Source organism: Cetorhinus maximus, chromosome 13 (genome assembly GCF_964194155.1).
Source record: "Cetorhinus maximus chromosome 13, sCetMax3.hap1.1, whole genome shotgun sequence".
Taxonomy (NCBI): domain Eukaryota; kingdom Metazoa; phylum Chordata; class Chondrichthyes; order Lamniformes; family Cetorhinidae; genus Cetorhinus; species Cetorhinus maximus.
This window is the reverse complement of record NC_135891.1, coordinates 57927780-57947332: the sequence shown is the minus strand read 5'-3', so window position 1 is coordinate 57947332 and position 19553 is coordinate 57927780. Positions and strand designations below refer to the sequence as shown.

At 45.4% G+C, this 19553-nt stretch overlaps 1 protein-coding gene across 1 annotated transcript in view; it reads right to left on the bottom strand.

The window, feature by feature from the left end:
* LOC144688627 (solute carrier family 12 member 5-like) overlaps window positions 1-19553 on the bottom strand; it is a 742161-nt gene that overhangs the window by 69315 nt on the left and 653293 nt on the right. Inside the window, exons 11-14 of the mRNA XM_078555421.1 lie at window positions 18983-19040; window positions 12757-12931; window positions 9015-9133; window positions 1331-1429 (exon numbers count right to left, since the gene is read on the bottom strand). Coding sequence (XP_078411547.1) covers window positions 1331-1429; window positions 9015-9133; window positions 12757-12931; window positions 18983-19040 — 451 coding nt within the window. The remainder of the gene's footprint in view (window positions 1-1330; window positions 1430-9014; window positions 9134-12756; window positions 12932-18982; window positions 19041-19553) is intronic.

The window sequence follows — 19553 nt, the reverse complement described above, 5'->3', positions numbered from 1 at the left end:
TAAGGTTGAGCAAACCTGATTTGCAAGTTTTACTTTTCCTTCAATCATTTTTTGCAGCATAAATCTATGCCAATCGTTCCACTTTGGATGGATACATAGTAATATGTATAGTTTTTTTTAATGGTTTATCTGTCCTCTCACACTATCACTGACTCCTTCTTGAGATTAGTTCAACTAACACTGGTGTCTTCTCTAGATGCCCACTCTTTTATATATATATATACAGATAATGCACATTAATAGGTTATTTGAAGTGAAACCTTAGTCTGTCCGAACTCTACATCTGCATAAAAAATTTCCAGATGGGGTTGCTGATTAACAATACAAAAGAAGGAAAGAAAGAAAAACTTGTATTTAAATTGCATTTTTCATAGCCTCAGGATGTTGCAAAGCATGTTACAACCAATGTGTGCTTTTTGAAGTGCAGCCATTGCACGGATGTGGGGAACATGACAGCCAATCTGCACACAGCAAGGCCACACCAATAGCAATAAGAGGACCAGGTTTTTCTGTGATGGAATACTCCCCACTTGCCTGGATGAGTGCAGCTCTGACAACACTCCAGAAGTTTGATACCATCCAGGGCAAAGCAGCCCATTTGACTGGCACACATCCACAAACACTCACTCCCTCCACCACTGACGCACAGTAGCAGCAGTGTGCACCATTTATAAGATGCACTGTAGGAACTCACCAAGGCAACTTAGACAGCACCTTCCAAACCCACGACCACTACCATCTAGAAGGACAAGGGCAGTAGATGCATGATAGCACCATCACCTGGAAGTTCCCCTCCAAGCCACATACCATCCTGACTTGGAAATATATTGCCGTTCCTTCACTGTCGCTGGGTCAAAATCCTTGAACTCCCTCCCTCTCAGAAGGAAAAAACAGTTTGGACCAGTATTCTTATTTCCCAGTTTTTACGTTTTTTTTTGTTCTGGGTTAACGGCACTGTGGGTATACCTACACAACATGTAATGGTTCAAGAAGACAGCTCACCACTACCTTCTCAAGGGCAACTAGGGATGGGCAATAAATGCTGGCCCATCCAATGACGTTCACATCCCATGAATGAAAAAAAACACACATTCTAAAGCACCTGATATCTTCTGTAGAAAATATCTGTAACACACTCTGAAGTACTTGTTATCTATTCACCACAGCAAGCAATCTGTTATTCTCTACGTAACATGCACTGAGACGTCTGCAATACTTTGTGTGACACGCTTTGCTTTATTCAAGTGTGTTTTTAAAAAAATGCTTTTGTCAGAATAACACAAAAATTACAAGGTCAAAAATATGGTAGATTAGAGAAAGTGTGAAATACCAGTGGTAATATTTGAATCGCGGTCTCCAGTTGGGGGTTCGGAGTAGCGTCTGTAGAGCACAGGCCAGGTTCACAAACATGTAGCACATCAAGAAAAACCTGAGGACAAAAAAAAACGTATAAAGTCGCTTCCTTCATTATGCAAAGAACGCACAAGAAGTTTAATGAAATAAAGGCCACATTCTAATGCAGCCCACAAAACTTAATCTTACAGAGGCACCAACATTTGAAATCTGAGCTTTAGAATTCCAGTTCCAACCAATATAACCAATATTCCACCCAATACATTAACCTATCTTTTCTCTTTCAGTTGCTTAGTGAGGTGCTCTGCATTCCAGCATTTTCTGATATTTACTTCAGATTTCTCACATTCACAGATCATCTTTCCATCTGTCTAGAGAGCCTATCTGAATTAATACATTACGTTCGTCAATATGAATAAATGCAATATGATGTAATTGGGGCTGGGTTATTACAGGTCTGCAAATATAGTGCAGGGATAGCTGTTAAAGGTTGCTTTAGAGAGCAGTGAAGGAACTGGGGGTCATAGTGAATAAAACACAAACAGCTCAAAATTCAGTAGCCCACTTTTTTGAGTGTACGGTTATGATTTGTATGCAGTCTCCACCTGGTCCCAATGAGGCAGGCAGCATGCAAACTTTGTGCTGTGTCCTTATTTGCATTATTATAGCACTTAGGTTACCATGACCCACACTTCTGGCTGGCTGAATGCTCAACATGGGGGCAAGCAGCATCCATGGCTAGCACTTGTTCAAGCCGGCCTATAACTCTTAGAAGGAAGATGCTGCTGACTGACTGTAGTGCAACTGGCTGCAAGTAGAAGCTAAACAAATAGAGCACCCAGGAAGAGAAAAGGCTCTGGGGTTCACAAATGTGGTGCTGGAAGCCTTAAAGATGGAGGTGGTCAGGAGGAAGGAGGCCATGTTTCTGTGGTTGTTGTTGGTGGGGGAGGGGAAGTTGTTGCGGGAGATGGGCAAGAGGCCTTCTTGAAACATCCTCAGAAGGGAATGGGAGCAGGTGGCGAGGTAAACTCCCAGCCCTGGACTAGCAGCATTGCTGTAAGAAATTCAATGACCTCACCAAGGTCAAGGTTCTTGGACGCATCTTCACATGACATGCCCTCCCCAGCACAGCACAAACGCCCCCGCTTTCAATACACCAAAACACTATTGTTCACCCTGCAGCAGTCCCTAGCGATCAGGACTTAACATTCAGATGCTCCAGCTCACCTTTCACAGACCATGATGCAAACCTCACACATAACTCTCACAGCCTCCACAGACATGCATCTATTCAGCTATGACAGGCATATCACCCAAACTCAGAGCAGCACAATCACTGACATTCTTCCTTCTTTCTTGCAGGTTGCACTCAACAGAAGGGAGCAGAGTAGAACTGGCTGGGGATGTAGGCATGCCTATATCCTCTGAGCCCTGTGGAGGAGATGCTTCTGCATCATGGGGCTGGTTATGGCAGAGCCCATTGTATTTGACGTCGCTGAGAACATTGAGAATGATGGTCCGTTCCTGCCTTATGCCCCTTTTCAACTCCCACCTCACTCTCATTCTGCTGTCTGACATTAAGTGCAAGCAGATGTTGGTGTGACCATGGACCTTTTGATTTCTAACCACTCCTCATTCAACCCTCCCTTCCTGATTTTTTTGCTTTAAGCACCCAGGAACTGATGCCTACCCAGTCAAAGCAGCTTCAGCGTGAAGGGTGAAAGTTACACCACACCTTTAATGAAGGAACACTGTGACTTGATGTAATTTGCAACCACTAGTTCGGATACTGCACAAACTTTAGAGGGTGAAATAGAGTTGAGTTCTGAACATGGTGTGTCAGTGGCATGAAAGGGCTGCAGTCAAGCTACAGGGAAAAGATAGTTTGTGCTTCAGCTCAATGGAGGCCAGGCTGCATGTGAGCTCTGCTAGAGGAAACTAGATCAGTACTTCGATGGTGTGGCCTATAGGAGAAGGCTGATGTGCGCACACACTGAGATGTTTGGTGCTTTGGCAGGTTTGCCAGAGAGCTTCTTGCCACTGAGGAGTCTGGTTCCGATGTGGTACAGGGCATTGTGCAGAGCATGGAGCCCATCCTTTCCACCATGGAAGTGGCAGCCAACTTTGTGACACCATTTGTGGACACAGCTGGAATGCAGTGTCTGGTGGCCAATGTCTCAGATCCCATGGCAACACAGGAAGAAGCCACCCAACCTTTCACTGCTGCAGTGGAAGCTCAGACAGAGGTCATTGCTTCCATGTTGGCTCGGACTGCTGCCATGACTGCAAATCGCCGCGTTTAAAGGGACATACAGGCTCTTGCAGCAATCTAACAATCTGTGCTCCAACAGGTCACTAGGGTTGGCAGTGATGCAGTGCAGCATGAATCTGCTGTCTTCTCTCAGGCTGAAAGCATTCATGCACTTACCATTGCTATATTACCAGTGCTCTTGCTTGTGCCTCTCAGTGAGCCAGCTGTCACCCATGATGAGATGATGCAGTCTAAAACCAGGAGCTCTAGATTTGGAACTGCTTGAGTGTGTTGTACAAGACCATCTGAAGGTCTAAAAGCAATGTGATGAGGTCATTGGAAAAGCACACAGGGTTTTAGAGTGTATTGCTATGGCAGAGCAATAGAAAAACAGGAATGCTATACTTTGGTTATACAAGACATTGATACAGCCATATTGAGAGTGCTGTAGCCCCATGTGGTCCATAAACATGGTGGGAGAGAATGTCTAGTGCAGACTGACTAAAATGATGCTTTGAGGGTGTCAGCTATAGGATAGGCCCAAGAATTGCACTTCTTTCTATGGGTTAGAAAAGACTAAATTGAGATGTTTAAACTCAAAGTAAATAGATTCTGTGCACTGGACAGATTATTTGTTCCAGAGGGGAATGGGAGAAATAGGAAACAAGAATGTGTAGAATGAGACAAGAGTTCAGTTCAATGTTGGAAGCAGTTTATTTCCACAGAACATAGAGTCATAGGGCAGAATTTTCCATCTGGCGGGGGGAGGGACGGAGCAGGAGAGGGTGCAGATAGGCGCACATCCACCATCTCTGCAGCTATCTCTTTTAGAACCCTAGGGCCCTGGGGATTTGTTGGATTTTAGTCCCTTAAGTTTCTCCAATATTTATCTCTGATGATATTAATTTCTCCAATTTCCTCATTCTGTTTGGCCACTGGGTTATCATCTATTTCTGGTTAGGAACTTGGGGCAACATTATCCCCCCGTTGGGGGTGGAAGTGCGGGCATGGGTGGGCAGCCTTCTGATTGGTGCCCCTGGTCCAATTTTACATGTTTCGCAGCTCTCAGGGACGGCGGGAGTGGGCGGGCGAAGGCGAATTGGCAATCGCTGCCGGGTCGAATGGCGGACCGGCGGCCTGTTTAAAGGCCAAGCTGCAGCTGCTCCAAGGCTGCTGTACATGGCTAGAGGTTGGGGCCAAGGCAGATCCAGGCTGGCCATGCAGGAGGGTTGGGCGGGTGGTCAGTGTGCGCCCAGGTTTTCGGACGAGTGCCTTGCTGCCCTCCTCGAGGAGGTGGCAGCATGGCGGGAGGTGTTCGTCCCCGAGGACAAGTGGAGGTCACCCCACTTGATGAAGCATGCGTGGAAGGAGGTAGCAGAAGTCGTGAGCTCCAACGACGTGGTGCAGCGCTCATGGACCCAGTACCGCAAGCGCTTCAATGACCTGCTGTGCACGGGAAGGGTGAGTAGCATGTTGGCATCGTTCACTTCACCCATCATGTAAGAACACTGCCAAGCGGGTGAGGACTGGCAGTGGGCCAGTCCAGGTAGTGCTGTTTAGCCATTTCGAGCAGGAGGCCCTCGACCTGGAGAGGCGCCATGTGCCCAGGTCCACCGGAGATGGAGAGGTTGGGGTTCCACGGGCAGGTATGTGTGGCCAGCACTCACATCACCAGTAGTTTTGCAACAGCCATGTCATTGCTGATTGTTGAGTGAGTGACGTGACCAACATGGCTTGCCCATGGCGTGTGGAATGATGAGCGCATGGTGATCTGGGGGAGAGGCATGTAAATTGACATTGGCCGCAGGTTAACTGATTGGATGTCCTTACTCTTCCTTTCAGCATCAGCGGCGCAGGGCCGAGACCCGGAGCAGCAGGGGCCCCTTCTGACGCCTGAGGGCCATGAAGTGTCAACATCACAAGCATCATACTATCTCTGCCAGGCAGGCACCAGCGCAGATACTGGCACCCCGGTGGGCATCAGATCTTCGGCTAGTGTCCAGGGGCACAGCAGTGAGGGCACTTCACAGTTGCTGGAGGGGCTGGCGGAGGCAGAAAGTGCCCATGGTGCCAGCAGTTAGAAGACTGCAGGGGACCAGGCACATGCTCAGTCCATGGCTGATGATGAACCTCTGGAGTCGTCCGCGGTGCAGCCAACTCATGAGATGCAGCCGGGTGTGCTGGACCATCTGGTGGAGTCACATGAGGCTGTGTTGGCTTGGTATCAGTGGTGGAGGAGCCTACGTTGTCCGTAGTCAATGCATTGAGCCTCATGCACGAGCGCCAAGCTTCCTCCATGGAGAGAGTGGCGACTCTCATGGAGAGGCAGCTCCAGGGACAGGATCAGGGGTTCCTGGGGTTGTGCTCAGACCAGTAATCCCTCACAGGGGCATTGACCTCAGGTGGTCAGTGCCTGTGTGGGTGGTGGTTTGAGCACCAGGTCTCCCACCTCGGTGCCCATCCATCTACGGAGAGCAGGGAGGGCTGAACGGACCTTGCGTTGGCGGTGCAGCTGCCTATCATCTCTGCGGGCGACTCTCAGGGTGCTCTGGATGAGGCCGGCAGCTCCTCCACCCCTCTGCCAGTGACCGTGGCATCCAATGAGGCTGTGACGACTGAGGAGATGCCAGTTGCGGAGCTGGCAGCTCCCTCCCAGGTGGGGCAAGCACAGGCTCGACAGGCCAGAGGACGACCACCAAGTTATCGAGGCCAGCAGGACATCAGAGAGAGCAGGCTGTCTCAGATGCCAGTGCCAGCGAGGGAGCACCATAAAGATGTAGCACCTGCAAACGTAAAATGAAGGCACCTTAGGCACACACTGGGTTCATTACTGGTGGTTTTTTGTTGGCCCCCCTATGAGTTTCTTCTGATTGTGTTTGCAGTGTGACATCATTTTATTTGTGTTATGTTAAGAGACTTTTGTGAAAGCATTAAATTAAGATTGTCTAACATGGCTGGGGGTGCCTCTTTTCTTGGGCAGGTGCATGGATTCCTGAGCTGTTATGAGTAATTTGTGTGTCATTGACATTTATTGACTGGGCCCATCGTCAATGCTCCTATCCTGACAGAATTGGTCTTCAGTATGGAGGTTGCTGCCCAGGCTTGTGTTGGAGATCCATATGTGGTGTGTTAGCTAAGGTTCCTTGGATTAGAGCGTCCCGGGTGTCCCTGCCTCCCTGGAGTATGCCCGGGTCAGCGTCTGCCCCCTCAACATTTCCATGTGCGTTCTCAACTTCGGACTCACTGCTGGACTCATCGTGTGCAGCCGCAGCCACTGCGTTGACGTCTTCATCGTCCACAGCACAAGGATTGTGGAGAGTGCAGCATGTAACCACTATCAGGGACACTCGATCTGGGGGGTACTGGAGTGCGCCCTCAGAACAGTCCAGACAGCGGAAGCGCATCTTGAGAAGATCGATGGTTCTCTCCATCACAGCCCTTGTTGAAGTATGGCTCCAATTGTAGCGCTGCTCAGCTTCTGTTCTTGGATGGCGGAGAAACGTCATGAGCCACCTTCTGAGGGGATAGCCCTTGTCACCCAGCAGCCAGCCATCTAGCCGGGCTGGAGCACTGAAGAGCCCCGGAACCTGTGAGTGTCTGAGGATGCAGGCGTCGTGGGAGCTGCCTGGGTACCTTGCACAGACTTGCAGAATCTGCATCCTGTGATCACACACTATCTGCACGTACATGGAGTGGATGCCCTTCCTGTCGACGAAGGCACCGGGCTCACCTGCTGGCGCCTTGATGGCCACATGTGTACAGTCTATTGCACCCTGGACACGTGGGAAGCCAGCAATCCTCCCCCTTCTAGCCCTCCCTTCATTCTCAGAGGAGGTGCCGCCAGTGGGGAGATCACCTCCCATTCCCAGGCTCAGGGATGCTTCCTGAAACCTACAGGCCCCAAAACAAATCCTCACTGCAAAGTGCTGACCTGATGGTTATGAGTCCAGTCCAAGCAGCTGGTATGCGGTTTGAACTTTTCCAGCTCACACAGGCAAGTTTCAGTAACTTTTGTACAGTAATTTTTAAATCTGTAGAATTACGACCCCACTGAGCCCTCTTCTCCCGCTTGTGGATGAGGTTCATACAAATTTCTGCTAACCGCCTGCCTGTTGCGCCCATGCGACAAGCCGAAGATCGCAGGGGTGCTGCAAACTCTCTGTCAATTAGAGCCTCAAGGGCCTTAAGTGGCCCGTTAATTAATGGAGGGCGCGCAATGGAGATGGTCACGCGCCCACCCACTGAAATATCGCATTGGCGCGTGGTGACGTCGGGATGCTTGTCCGATGTCACCGGGCATCATTTTACGCATTGGCTTGTGGGTCCCGCCCCCCTGCACGTCAAATGGAAAATTCTGCCCATAGAGTCATAGAGGTCTACAGCACAGAAAAAGGCCCTTCGGCCCATCGAGGTTGCGCCAGTCAAACAAGTACCTAACTTTTCTAATCCCATTTTCCAGCACTCGGCCCATAGCCTTGTATGCCATGGCATCGCAAGCGCACATCCAAATACTTAAATGTTATGAGGAGATGGTTGACATTGAGAACTGATTACCGCGCGGTGGATTCCTTGAAGACAATCAAATGAAGCTCCTAAGTCTGAAGCAGATTTCAAGTTACGAAGGATATTTTCTGGCTAGCAAAGGTGATTGTCTTCTAGAACTGGAATTGATTCTTTTTGGGAGATGAACTTACCGCAGCTTTTGCAAAGCTGACCTTGGGTTTCCTTTTTCTTATATTTTCTTTACCATTCCCAGGTGATCTTATATGACTGAGGAATAGGCCAATGGGGTGCAAAATTGCACTACTCTGGATCAGGCAGATAGGACAGGTGGTCTTTACTCATCCTCACATCCTGTATCTCTGTCTCCAAAGTTTGATTGAGGAATGTACAGCTTTTGGTCAGATGGTACAGTAGATTGATGTACCAATGCACCATGCCACCTTGAGATGGGCCAGAAGCTCAAGTTTGCAGTTCTTTGGCCTGTAAATTGTCAATGGGAAGCATGGAAATTAGTGAGATACTTTCCCACAGAAGAGAGTTCTAGAGCATATGTTATATGACCAGGCTGAAGCATCCTGCAGTGGACAGTTCCAGGTCAACACAGAAAGGTTCAGGGTGCAAATTAATGGAACTTACTGATTGCCACAGGAATTACAGCATTGAAACTTTCTGGGACACATCTGTGTAACCACCAGTGAAGTATGTAAGGGTAGTTTTACAAATTTATCCTTTCAACATGGATCAGAATTGGAATTGTTACTGGAATAATGGAAAAAAAGAATCCTGTTGGGCCTGTTGACCAGGCCACCTGGATGCCCAACTTATGTGGAGCTCCATACTAATGACACAGGTTGGTGAAAAGTACTATTTATTTGCAGGTCAGTAATATTCCAAAAAGTGCACCTACATGGAGAGAATGGGGGCCACCTCATCCAATGAGGCAATGAGGATCCCAGTTTCGCAGATACATGCTGTCAGCAACAGGGCCCAGGTAGGTTCACCATTTGCTTTTCCATGGCCGAATACCTGGGAAAAATAGAACAGTAAAACAACTGCAGCATCAGAGAGAAAAATTATGCACATTCACAACTGGAGATTACTTTAAAAATAGCACAACATTCAAATGCAGATAACCTTACTGCAGATAATACAGTAAGAGAAGATTCCTTTTTGGGGAATGAAAACTGGACAACTCTTATTTACTTCATTTCTGTCCCAGCATTGTCAATTTGTAAATTGCTGTTAAATTTGTATTAGTTGCATGAATTTAGGTTAGGGCATTTTGCACGGAGATGGGGAACAGCTAGAAATCATGGTCCATATTGGAACCAATGATATAGGTAGAAAAAGTGAGGTCCAACAAGCAGAGCTTGAAGAGCTAAGAACAAGATTAAGAAGCAGGATCTCAAAGGTAGTATTCTCAGGGTTACTTCCACTGCCAGTGAGTATAGAAACAGGAAGATAGTACAAGTACATGCATGTCTGTTTTACAATTCTCCAATTTTCAACAGAAATAGAACAGGCTGCCGATTTGATATTTCCCATTGTTACACAAAATAAAAATTGTTAAATTTTCATTCATCTGACACAGGGGAAGTTTCAACCCTACCTACCTGGCAGAAACCAGGCATGTGGGCAGTTAAAATCATCACAATTACTTATCCACAGTAGAGCTGCTGGGGGCTGATTTTTAACTTGCTCAATTAAGCAGGTGGCAAGGACAATCACCCAAAGCTACTGGGATCCATTTTTACATATGATGGTGGGTTCTGATGTTATTGGGAACTGCAATTTTAACTCAGCAATGTGAGCAAGGAGATGTGGTGAGTCTTTGACCAAGCCCTAAACTGCAGCAAAACAGATGGTGCCTGGAAAGGGACTTTTTAAGATTTTTTTTTAACTTTCCTGGTAGGCCATGAGGAGATAGATGACTACTCCATACTCATGGTCTCAAACACTGGTGAAGCCATTTTCTATCACTTTTTTGTACTCCTGATACCAAAGCACATTCTCCACAATTGCACTGGTCAAAAAAAGTGTGCATTTCCGCTATTTTGCTAATCCTAGGAAGAAAACAGTTGGCTCTTTAAAATAAAATGATCTTGGAATTTACAGAAGTCTGTTCTCAATGAAAACAGATGGCTTTTTCTGTGCAGACAAGTGTCAGATTACATCACAGAAATCCATAGCATTACACAACTGTATGTACAAAATATGCCACAGGATGCTCAAGGCATAGAGAGCAGAAGATTAACAACAGTTCAAGAGAGTCTGTCTCTTCAATTGAGAGATATGAAATTTTGATGAAGTGTAGCTAAGAAGAGAGCGAGACCACAATAACAATTCAGCACCACATCAGTGTAAGATATGTAAAGGCTAAAGCTGGTACCCTTGTCACATCCAATTACTGTTTTCTAAGATCACAGCAATCCCATTGCATATGCTCACTGATGTTGTTGTTTGCTTAGGAAGATACCATTGGGCATATTTGGGATCCTCTGTCATGTAGTATGTGACTGGATTTTTCTCTCTCTGAATGCTCATGGTGCTCAAATCACGATATCTGCCAAATCGCCTAGATCTAGTAACTCTTCAAAACAAAAACAGAATTACCTGGAAAAACTCAGCAAGTCTGGCAGCATCGGCGGAGAAGAAATCAGTCAACGTTTCGAGCCTCCATGGCCCTTCGGCAGAACTGCAGCATAGTTTCAACAAGGGAGAAATATAAATTGGTTTAAGGTGGGTGGGGGGCGGGGGGGAAGAGACACATTGAGGGTGTGGTGTGAGCAGATAATAATCAAAAGATGTCAGAGACAAAAGGGTCAAAGAGGTGTTGAAGGTGGTGGTCTTTGTCTGAGAAAAATGCTAATTAAGAATGGAAAACAGGATATTCAAAGTACAGCTCTAGTGGGGGTGGGGTGGAAAGACTAAAAGGTTTTAGTTTTAGATTTAAAAATAATGGAAATAGGTGTGGAAAGAAGAATCTATATAAATTATTGAAAAAAAAGCGGGTGGGGGGGGAAAAGAAACGGGGTGGGGATGGGGGGAGGGGGAGTTTAAGATCTAAAGTTGTTGAATTCAATATTCAGCCCAGAGGGCTGTAAAGTGCCTAGTCGGAAGATGAGGTGCTGTTCCTCCAGTTTGCGTTGGGCTTCACTGGAACTTGTCTGTCCTTGGCTTGCTGCATTGTTCCAGTGAAGCCCAACGCAAACTGGAGGAACAGCACCTCATCTTCCGACTAGGCACTTTACAGCCCTCTGGGCTGAATATTGAATTCAACAACTTTAGATCTTAAACTCCCCCTCCCCCCATCCCCACCCCGTTTCTTTTCCCCCCCCACCCGCTTTTTTTTCAATAATTTATATAGATTCTTCTTTCCACACCTATTTCCATTATTTTTAAATCTAAAACTAAAACCTTTAGTCTTTCCACCCCACCCCCACTAGAGCTGTACTTTGAATATCCTGTTTTCCATTCTTAATTAGCACTTTTCTCAGACAAAGACCACCACCTTCAACACCTCTTTGACCCTTTTGTCTCTGACATCTTTTGATTATTATCTGCTCACACCACACCCTCAATGTGTCTCTTCCCCCCCGCCCCCCACCCACCTTAAACCAATTTATATTTCTCCCTTGTTGAAACTATGCTGCAGTTCTGCCGAAGGGCCATGGAGGCTCGAAACGTTGATTGATTTCTTCTCCGCCGATGCTGCCAGACTTGCTGAGTTTTTCCAGGTAATTCTGTTTTTGTTTTGTTTTGGATTTCCAGCATCCGCATTAGCTTTTAGCTTTTTGTTTTTATCTAGTAACTCTTCATTTTTCCTCTGCACCTCTCCCACTTGCCTTAAGTCATAGAAAATAAGGAACACTGCTGCACTAACTAATTGGCTGATAATGTTGTCTTTGTCTGTGACTCTCTCTATGGGAGGAAGTCTTCCTCTGCATGTTATGAGCAGCTAAATCATAAGCATGTACTTGATAATCCGATGAATTCATAAGCGCAAGTGTACCATTGAGTGAAGGGAGATAAAATCAAAAGGAGAAATCAACCCTAGTTTTTCTTCTGTACGCCCATGTATCACTGTTCTCACATTCAGGGGCGGGTGTGGAGGGATTATCAGTGCTGGGTTGACCCCACTTCCTTGACAAGATGTTGAATTAGTAACAGTGCTCCTTAAGCTTTAGAATTGAAGTATTGTCAATTTTCAACATATCTCCATGGAATTAAACATTAACAAAATAAGCCTTGCTATTGTTCCAACATGTTCCCCATAGACTTTCAAACTATCTGTGACTTTGGCTGGGATTTTCCGGCCCCATGGCGGGTGGGACCCGCGGTGGGCAAGGTGGCGCTCCAGCCAGAAGTCCATTGACTTGCAGCAGGAACGGAAGATGACAGCGGCGGGCGGATGCGGAAAATCTAGCCCTTTATCTCAATTCACACAAGGCCCTGTAGCCCCATAGTTAATACCAGATGCTGAATCAACTTTGCTGTTTTTTCCAATTTATCTCATGGGGGAGATAACCTGGTCTGCAAGCTGCAACCTGAATGAAATACAATTTGCACACATATAACATAGTCCGTCGCTTTGCACGCTCCGACACTGTCATCCATTTCCCTGGTGAGAACAAGCATCAAAAACATACCCGTAGGAAAGGTACAATCCCATCTCGTGAGATGGCCTGCAGAAGACGAGGGGCACCTGTCAGACTCTGAAGACCAGCGCCACACGTGGAGAAGAATGAACCAATCACAATGACCCATGGAGATGGCCAGGACAATGTTCCAATCACAAGATTCCCATTCACACCCTCTCCGAATCTAGAAAAACAAACACTCTGGTTTACCAAGCAACTTGTTTGTGATATTTAGGGTCAATATTCTCCACCCAGTAAGAGATAATAATAGTAAACAATCTCTAACTAAAATGAACCAATTTGTGATTCTGGTTGAATGCAGAAGGAATAATTTTACTTATTTTTACTTTTCCTCTGAAGGGCCCAAACTGATACATTAACCTGCCTCTCTCTTTAAAGATGCTGGTACACCTTACATTACTAGCATTTTTCTGTTTTCATTTTATATTATTTTATTAGATTTCTCTCCCAGCTAGTATCTTAGCAGCACACATTATTTCATTAATTAATTGGCTATGATTTTGCAAGTGTGACTATGTCAGGCTGTCGTTTGACTAGTCTATGGAACAGATCCCTCAACTTTGACACCAGTCTGCAGGCATAAGTGTGGAGGCCTTTGCAGGGTTAAGTAGGATGGTGTGCCATTGCCATGACTGAATCTAATGCCTGGGTTGTGGCTGAGTGGTCTGTCCAGTGTAATTCTTCTTATTCATTTTTGTAGTGGCTTAATACAAATGAATGGCTTGGTAGATACATCAGAAGGCAATTAATAGTCAACCCCATTGGCATGCGACTGGAGTTACGTATAGATCAGACTGAGTAACTATGGGCAGGATTTTCCCGTCGGCGAGCAGGGGGTGGGGCCCGCTCGCCGACAGGGAAAATGATGTGCGGTGACGTTGGGCGAAACTCCCAACGTCACCGCGCCCCATTTAAATTTTCAGGTAGGCGGGGGCGCAGCAAAATCAGCCGTGCGCCCGCCGACCTGTCAATGGCCAATTGAGGCCATTGACAGTCATTATACTAATTAATGGACATGCCCGTCCAGCCTTAAGGTTGGCGGGCAGGCCAGATGCTCTGGTGGGAATTAGAAAAAGCATGAAAACCTCATCCACGGGCGGGATGAGGTTTCATGTAGGTTTTTAAAAATTTAATTAAAGTTTAAAAAAAAATTATGGACATGTCCCAACTCATGTGACAGTGTCACATGAGGGGACATGTCAGGGAATTTAAAAAAAAAATATTTTTAATATTTTTGACAGTAGAGGCGATCTCCCTAAGGCGGCACTTAGCGTTAGGGAGATGAGTGCGCTCTTTCATGCGCATGCGTGAAAGAACATACTCTCAGGTTTAGGGATTCCCCCCTGCCTGCACAGGAAGTGCATAGCGCTTCCGTGCGGACGTCAAGCTGGGCGGGCCTTAATTGGCGTAAAATGGGCCGATCGAAGGCACACCTCCGTGCGCCCATACTTCAACTTCGCCCCAGGTGGGGGGAAAACCCTGTCCTACAGCATGTTTTCTTCCTTAAGGAAATTCATGAACCAGTTGGGTTTTGATGAAATCTGGCAGCATCATTGTCACTTTTTACCGATACCAGCTTTTTGTTTCAGAAGGCAACCGAGACATAGACTTGCTGTTCCACTGTTTCAGCATGCATTCCTGTGCAAATTGGTTAGGTTTAATTTATTACTTTCTGGTGTTGAGCACACCACTTATTTCATTTCGGGAGAGAAATTAAAGGTAAATAATTCAGAATTGCATAACTTCTAGTTCCTTGAAGTAGCTGGTTCAGATATTCAGTTTTTGTAGAATTAGGGTGCTTCCTTGTGTGGCATATCTTATGGCCCCCACCACCCCTCCCAAAAGGCTATCACCCTGAGCCTTGCCTAGTTCCAGCTTGCTGGCTATTAGCATGTAACAAAGGCCAGGATTTTCTGGTTGTCGGGCAGGCTCAGCAGAGGCGAACGGGAGCAGCCGCGAAATGGACTGCCGCCCGTGATTGGGCCCTGACTGCGATTTCACACTAGTTGCCCAATTAATGGCCAGCCAGCGTGAATAGCATGCTGCAGCGCTTAGCACTGCCTGTGTGGGGGGGGGGAGGGGGTGCAAGTGCAGAGGTTCGCACATGCGTGTGAGTGCGCACAGCAAAAGCTCCCTGAGGCACAGAGCTGCCTCAGGCAACTGAAGATCTTCCACATAAACAATAAAGATTTTAAAATGTTATTAAAAAAGTCCCCTCATGTGACCCTGTCACATGAGCAGGGACATGTTAGAGATGAGTGCAAAATGTTTTTTTAAATCAGTGGACGAAACTTCATCCCGCCTGTTGATGAGGTTTGGCTCAAGATGCAAAGGCTGCTTGGCCTTTTTGCCCACCCGGCAACTGAACAGTTGGACGGGCAGCGAAAAATTGCAATCAATTAGTTGATTATGAGCCTTAATAGGCTGCTTTATTGTCGGCTGGTGCACTGCCGACTCCTGCACGTGCCCGCCGACCGAAATATCGCACGAATGCGCGATGACATCAGGACGCTTGCCTGGCATCATCGCGCGTCATTTTACACTCGTTCAGGTCAGGCGCACACCCGCCCGACAAGCGCAATATTCCGCCCAAAAAGGGAAATTTCAACACTACCCGGCCCTTGGCCTATGCTGGAGAGTCCATATGCAGCAGGCATGGAGGATTGTATTATCAATGGCCACTGTGGATTTTATTTTAGAAGTAAGTGTGAAAAGCCTATCCTGTCAATCTTTTACTGCCCGTAGATCATTTCAGTTTTCCCACCTGTATGTGAGCAGATACATTGAATGTCTTCTGGCAGGAAACCTAAGGGGTTATAAATGGTTGGGTGAGTCCCTGACCCATGTTCTCACTGCTACTTATTGTGGTTCCATTAAAAAAATCAGTGCAGGTAAGGTGGGAATCCCAACCATTAAACGGAGGCGAATTGGATTCGTGGACTTCCATACAAACTCCATATAAGATTAGAAGGTTGCACCATTGTTTGGATTTTAAAGTGAGGGGTTGCTTTTATTTATGAGCATAGAACCTAAGGCACTCAGGCAAGTGATTGCACAGAAAATAACTCCTATAACATCCTTTCCTTCTAGTTCCCGCTTATTTGCTTTAAAATGACAGAAAATGTGGACGGTCTGAAATGACCTTACAAGCAATATATTTGTTGATTGTACTCAAGTTGTTCAGTTCTCAGTGACTGCCTATCCGCTTCAAGTTGTCTGATGTACTAGCCAACTGTATTTCTAATGCTGTGGCTTGGCTCTGTGTTCAATACCAAGCACATGACGTGCGTGACAAGAAAGTTGAGCTGCAATGTTGTAGAGCACTTGTCAGATCACACCAAGTGCACTGCATTCACTTCTCATCACCAAGACATCAAAAAGACTTTCAAGCTCTGGGGGTAGCACAGAGAAAAGCCACAAGGCTGATCCCCACTGTCAAATGATGATTGAATTATGAGGAAAGCCTGAGGAAAAATGGGGTTTGCAGCCCTGAATGGAGGTGACTGAGAGGTGGGATCATAGGCTTATGAGTCTGGGAACACTGCAGAAAAGATAAATGTGGAGCCATTATGAAAATAGGACACAAAGGCATATATTTAGCAAATTAGGATTGACGTGAGTACTTTCTTCTCATGAGCAATGGTTAATTAATCAGGGATCCAAGTCCTAATTATGGTCTGGTATTCGCTGCCAGAATTACATGTGAATGGCTGCTGGATGGGGACTATAGCAGGTTCATATGTTAATGACAACCTTTTTGAAACAGAGGGTCATGAGGCTATAGAATATAGTATCAGAGATCATGTCAACAGTTATGAATAGGTTAGGTAGGTGGTTGGAGAAAAATGGAATAAAGGGATATGGAAATGGAGCAACACATGGGATTAGGACTACTGTTTATGTGTAAAATATATACCAATGCAGACTGGCCAGTTTTAGTGTTGTAATTTCTTTGTAAGGCAGAGCAGTGTAGTGGAGCCAAAAAAAATTGACGCAGTGCTGAGGGAACTGTAGTTTCTTTTTAGATGTATGACCTAAAATGGAATTAATTACTTTGCTTTTCTCCATCTATCCTGAAATGGCGAGAGCAGTTGGCAAGTGTAGTAGTTGACCTGGATCCGAACCACAGTGAGTGAGTCCCAGCTGCAGCACTGCAAGTGTTGTCAGCAAGTACAGTGATTAAAAAAAACTGGTTCTAACCTTCACCCTTCAAAATAACCCAGAAGTTGCTGAAAGGACTGGAGATGAAATTGGACAGTTTCCATAAGTGCTGCAAAGGGCATTAAAATGAACTGTCACAGATTGGGAATATGGATGAACTTTCAATGACGTTAAATTTACCAAGTGACTCCATGGAAATTCAAATGGTGGCAGCATTGTGCTGCTAAAGACGAAGAGGTATTCTACACCAAGATGGCATCAAAACAGATAGGAGCAACAGTTAATATTACTTCAACCAGCCAATCTTCTTTTTGCTTTTGGAACCTAGCTGGATAAGCTTCAGGACTTAGATGCAACCAGTTTGCTTTATATTTTATGTATTGGAAAATTAGTTATGTTTTGCAAAGGAAATGCTGGAAATTATGCCTAAATATGGTCAGGAATGTCACTGTTAGAAAGGTCCTGAGACCTCTGCCAAAGATTTTAAAAAAATCACACACTTGTGCTCTGGTTTGAGAGATCTTAGATTTTTTTCTAAAAAAAAAATCAATGCTTCAACAATGACACTAAATAGTTCTCAACTCTTCATTACAAAATAGAATAGCAGATGTTACAGACATGGACATGGTAGGTTATGGTACTGATTGGTATGGTTATGGTACTGCAAAGAATTCCAGTGATTTGCTCCAACGCATGTCAAGTTGTGAAACTGAATTCAATAAATCTAGCAATTTGACCATGAAACCTGCTGGATTGTCATTTCTTTTAAAAAAGAACAATTTAACACCCTTCAGGGAAAAGGGATCTGCCATCCCTACTTGGGCTGGAGTATATGTGTCCCACAACAGTGTGGTTGAATCTTAATTGCCTTCTAAAATGACCTAGTACATCAGTCGGCTACATCTGAGGGAAACTAAAGATGGGCAATATATGTCAAAGATACCCAAATCCCAGGAATAAATTTTTTTAAAATCAATTGTTTTCTCAGCACACATTTTACCTCACATATCCATTCCCAATTTTTTCTTTCCCCTCCAGAAGATGTTGGTGTATAGAGAAACCCCCCAGTGTTTGCACAAGTGTGTATTCTTCATGGGCAATATTTTCCCCCCGTTGGGGGGGGGGATGTGCAGGAGTGGGCGTGAGCGGACGGGTTCTCAATTGGCTCCCCCGTTTGGGGGTGCGCTGCCATTTTATGAGGTCGGGCCAATTAAGGCCCGCCCAGCGTGATGTGCGCCAGGAAGCTGTGCTTTCTGTGTGGTCGGTGGAGGGGGGATTCCCTGAGCCAGGAGTGCGCTCTTTCATGCATGCGCGTGAAAGGCCGCACAGATCTCCCTGAGGCAAAGTGCTGCCTCAGGGAGATCGGCTCAGGCTTGAAACTTTAAATAAAGATGAGGAAAAAATTTCACTGCCAAGTCCCCTCATGTGACACTGTCCATAACTTTTATTTTCACATACTCTGAAATGTTAAAATCCCTCATGAAACCTCACCCCGCCCATGGATGAGGTTTCATACTTTTTCAGAAGCCTGCCAGGGCTCTCGGCCTGACCGCCAACCTTAAGCAGACTCAATAGTAATGTTCAAAGGGGAATTTGATAAATACTTATAAAGGAAAAATTTGCAGAGCAATATGAAAAGGGCAGGGGAGTGGGGCCAATTGGATAGCTCTTTCAAAGAGTCAGCACCGAGACAATGAGCTGTATGGCCTCCTTCTGTGCCAAATGCTTTTATGTGTACTTTTCAGAAGGGGTCTCAGACTAACATTAAGGGTGAAGAGCACCATCTTATTTTTCCCCTTCCTTTCCCAGGAGTATTGAGGCTAATTGTAGCTAGAATAGGCTAGATTGCTAACTCACACACTGGGGGTGCATTGTCAAGTGTCATGGAGACTTGACTTGCTCTTTAACTACTATTTTCTGTGGGATTTAGAAGGAATTAAACAGGAAGTGGGCTAATGAAGAGGAAAGAACTGAAGATGCATCATGCCATGTGACTGCATACAGTCAGTTCCTTTGTTGCGTATTTTATCAGCAGTGAATAAAATGTACTTACTTGTCTCTGAGTACCACACCTTCAATACATGCCCCGAAGAGAATGATAGTAGATACATCTGTGTTGAAGTATAAAGGATTAAAACAGTTTCTGGTCCAGGCATTGCTAAATACAAAATTGACTTTTTGATCAGGCATCAAAATTTAAATGATGTATGCAGGGAAAAAAAAAACAGAGCTTGGGTACAAATTTATAGACCTTCACAGGATCAAAAGTGACATTTTTATATTAAAAAAATATACTTTATTCTCCTGTTTACAATACCAATGATAAGTATAGTGCAAATATATTAGAGTTTTATGAACAGTAATACCTGATTTAATGGGTGTCATTGGTTACAACATACAGATGTTGCTTGCATCTGACCCCCATTCATCTAACTCTGGTGTCAGAGATCATTGGTGGTTTGCAGTAGAAAAATAGTAAAATTGAGCCCCAATTATATTATTTAGTTGATGCACACCAACTCCCAAAATTTTCTGTAAGTCTTACAAGCTCAATCACCCATTCGCCTATATTAAATGAAAATGCAAGACTGCTAAAGTATGCTGTCTACAGAAGTACATTTAAA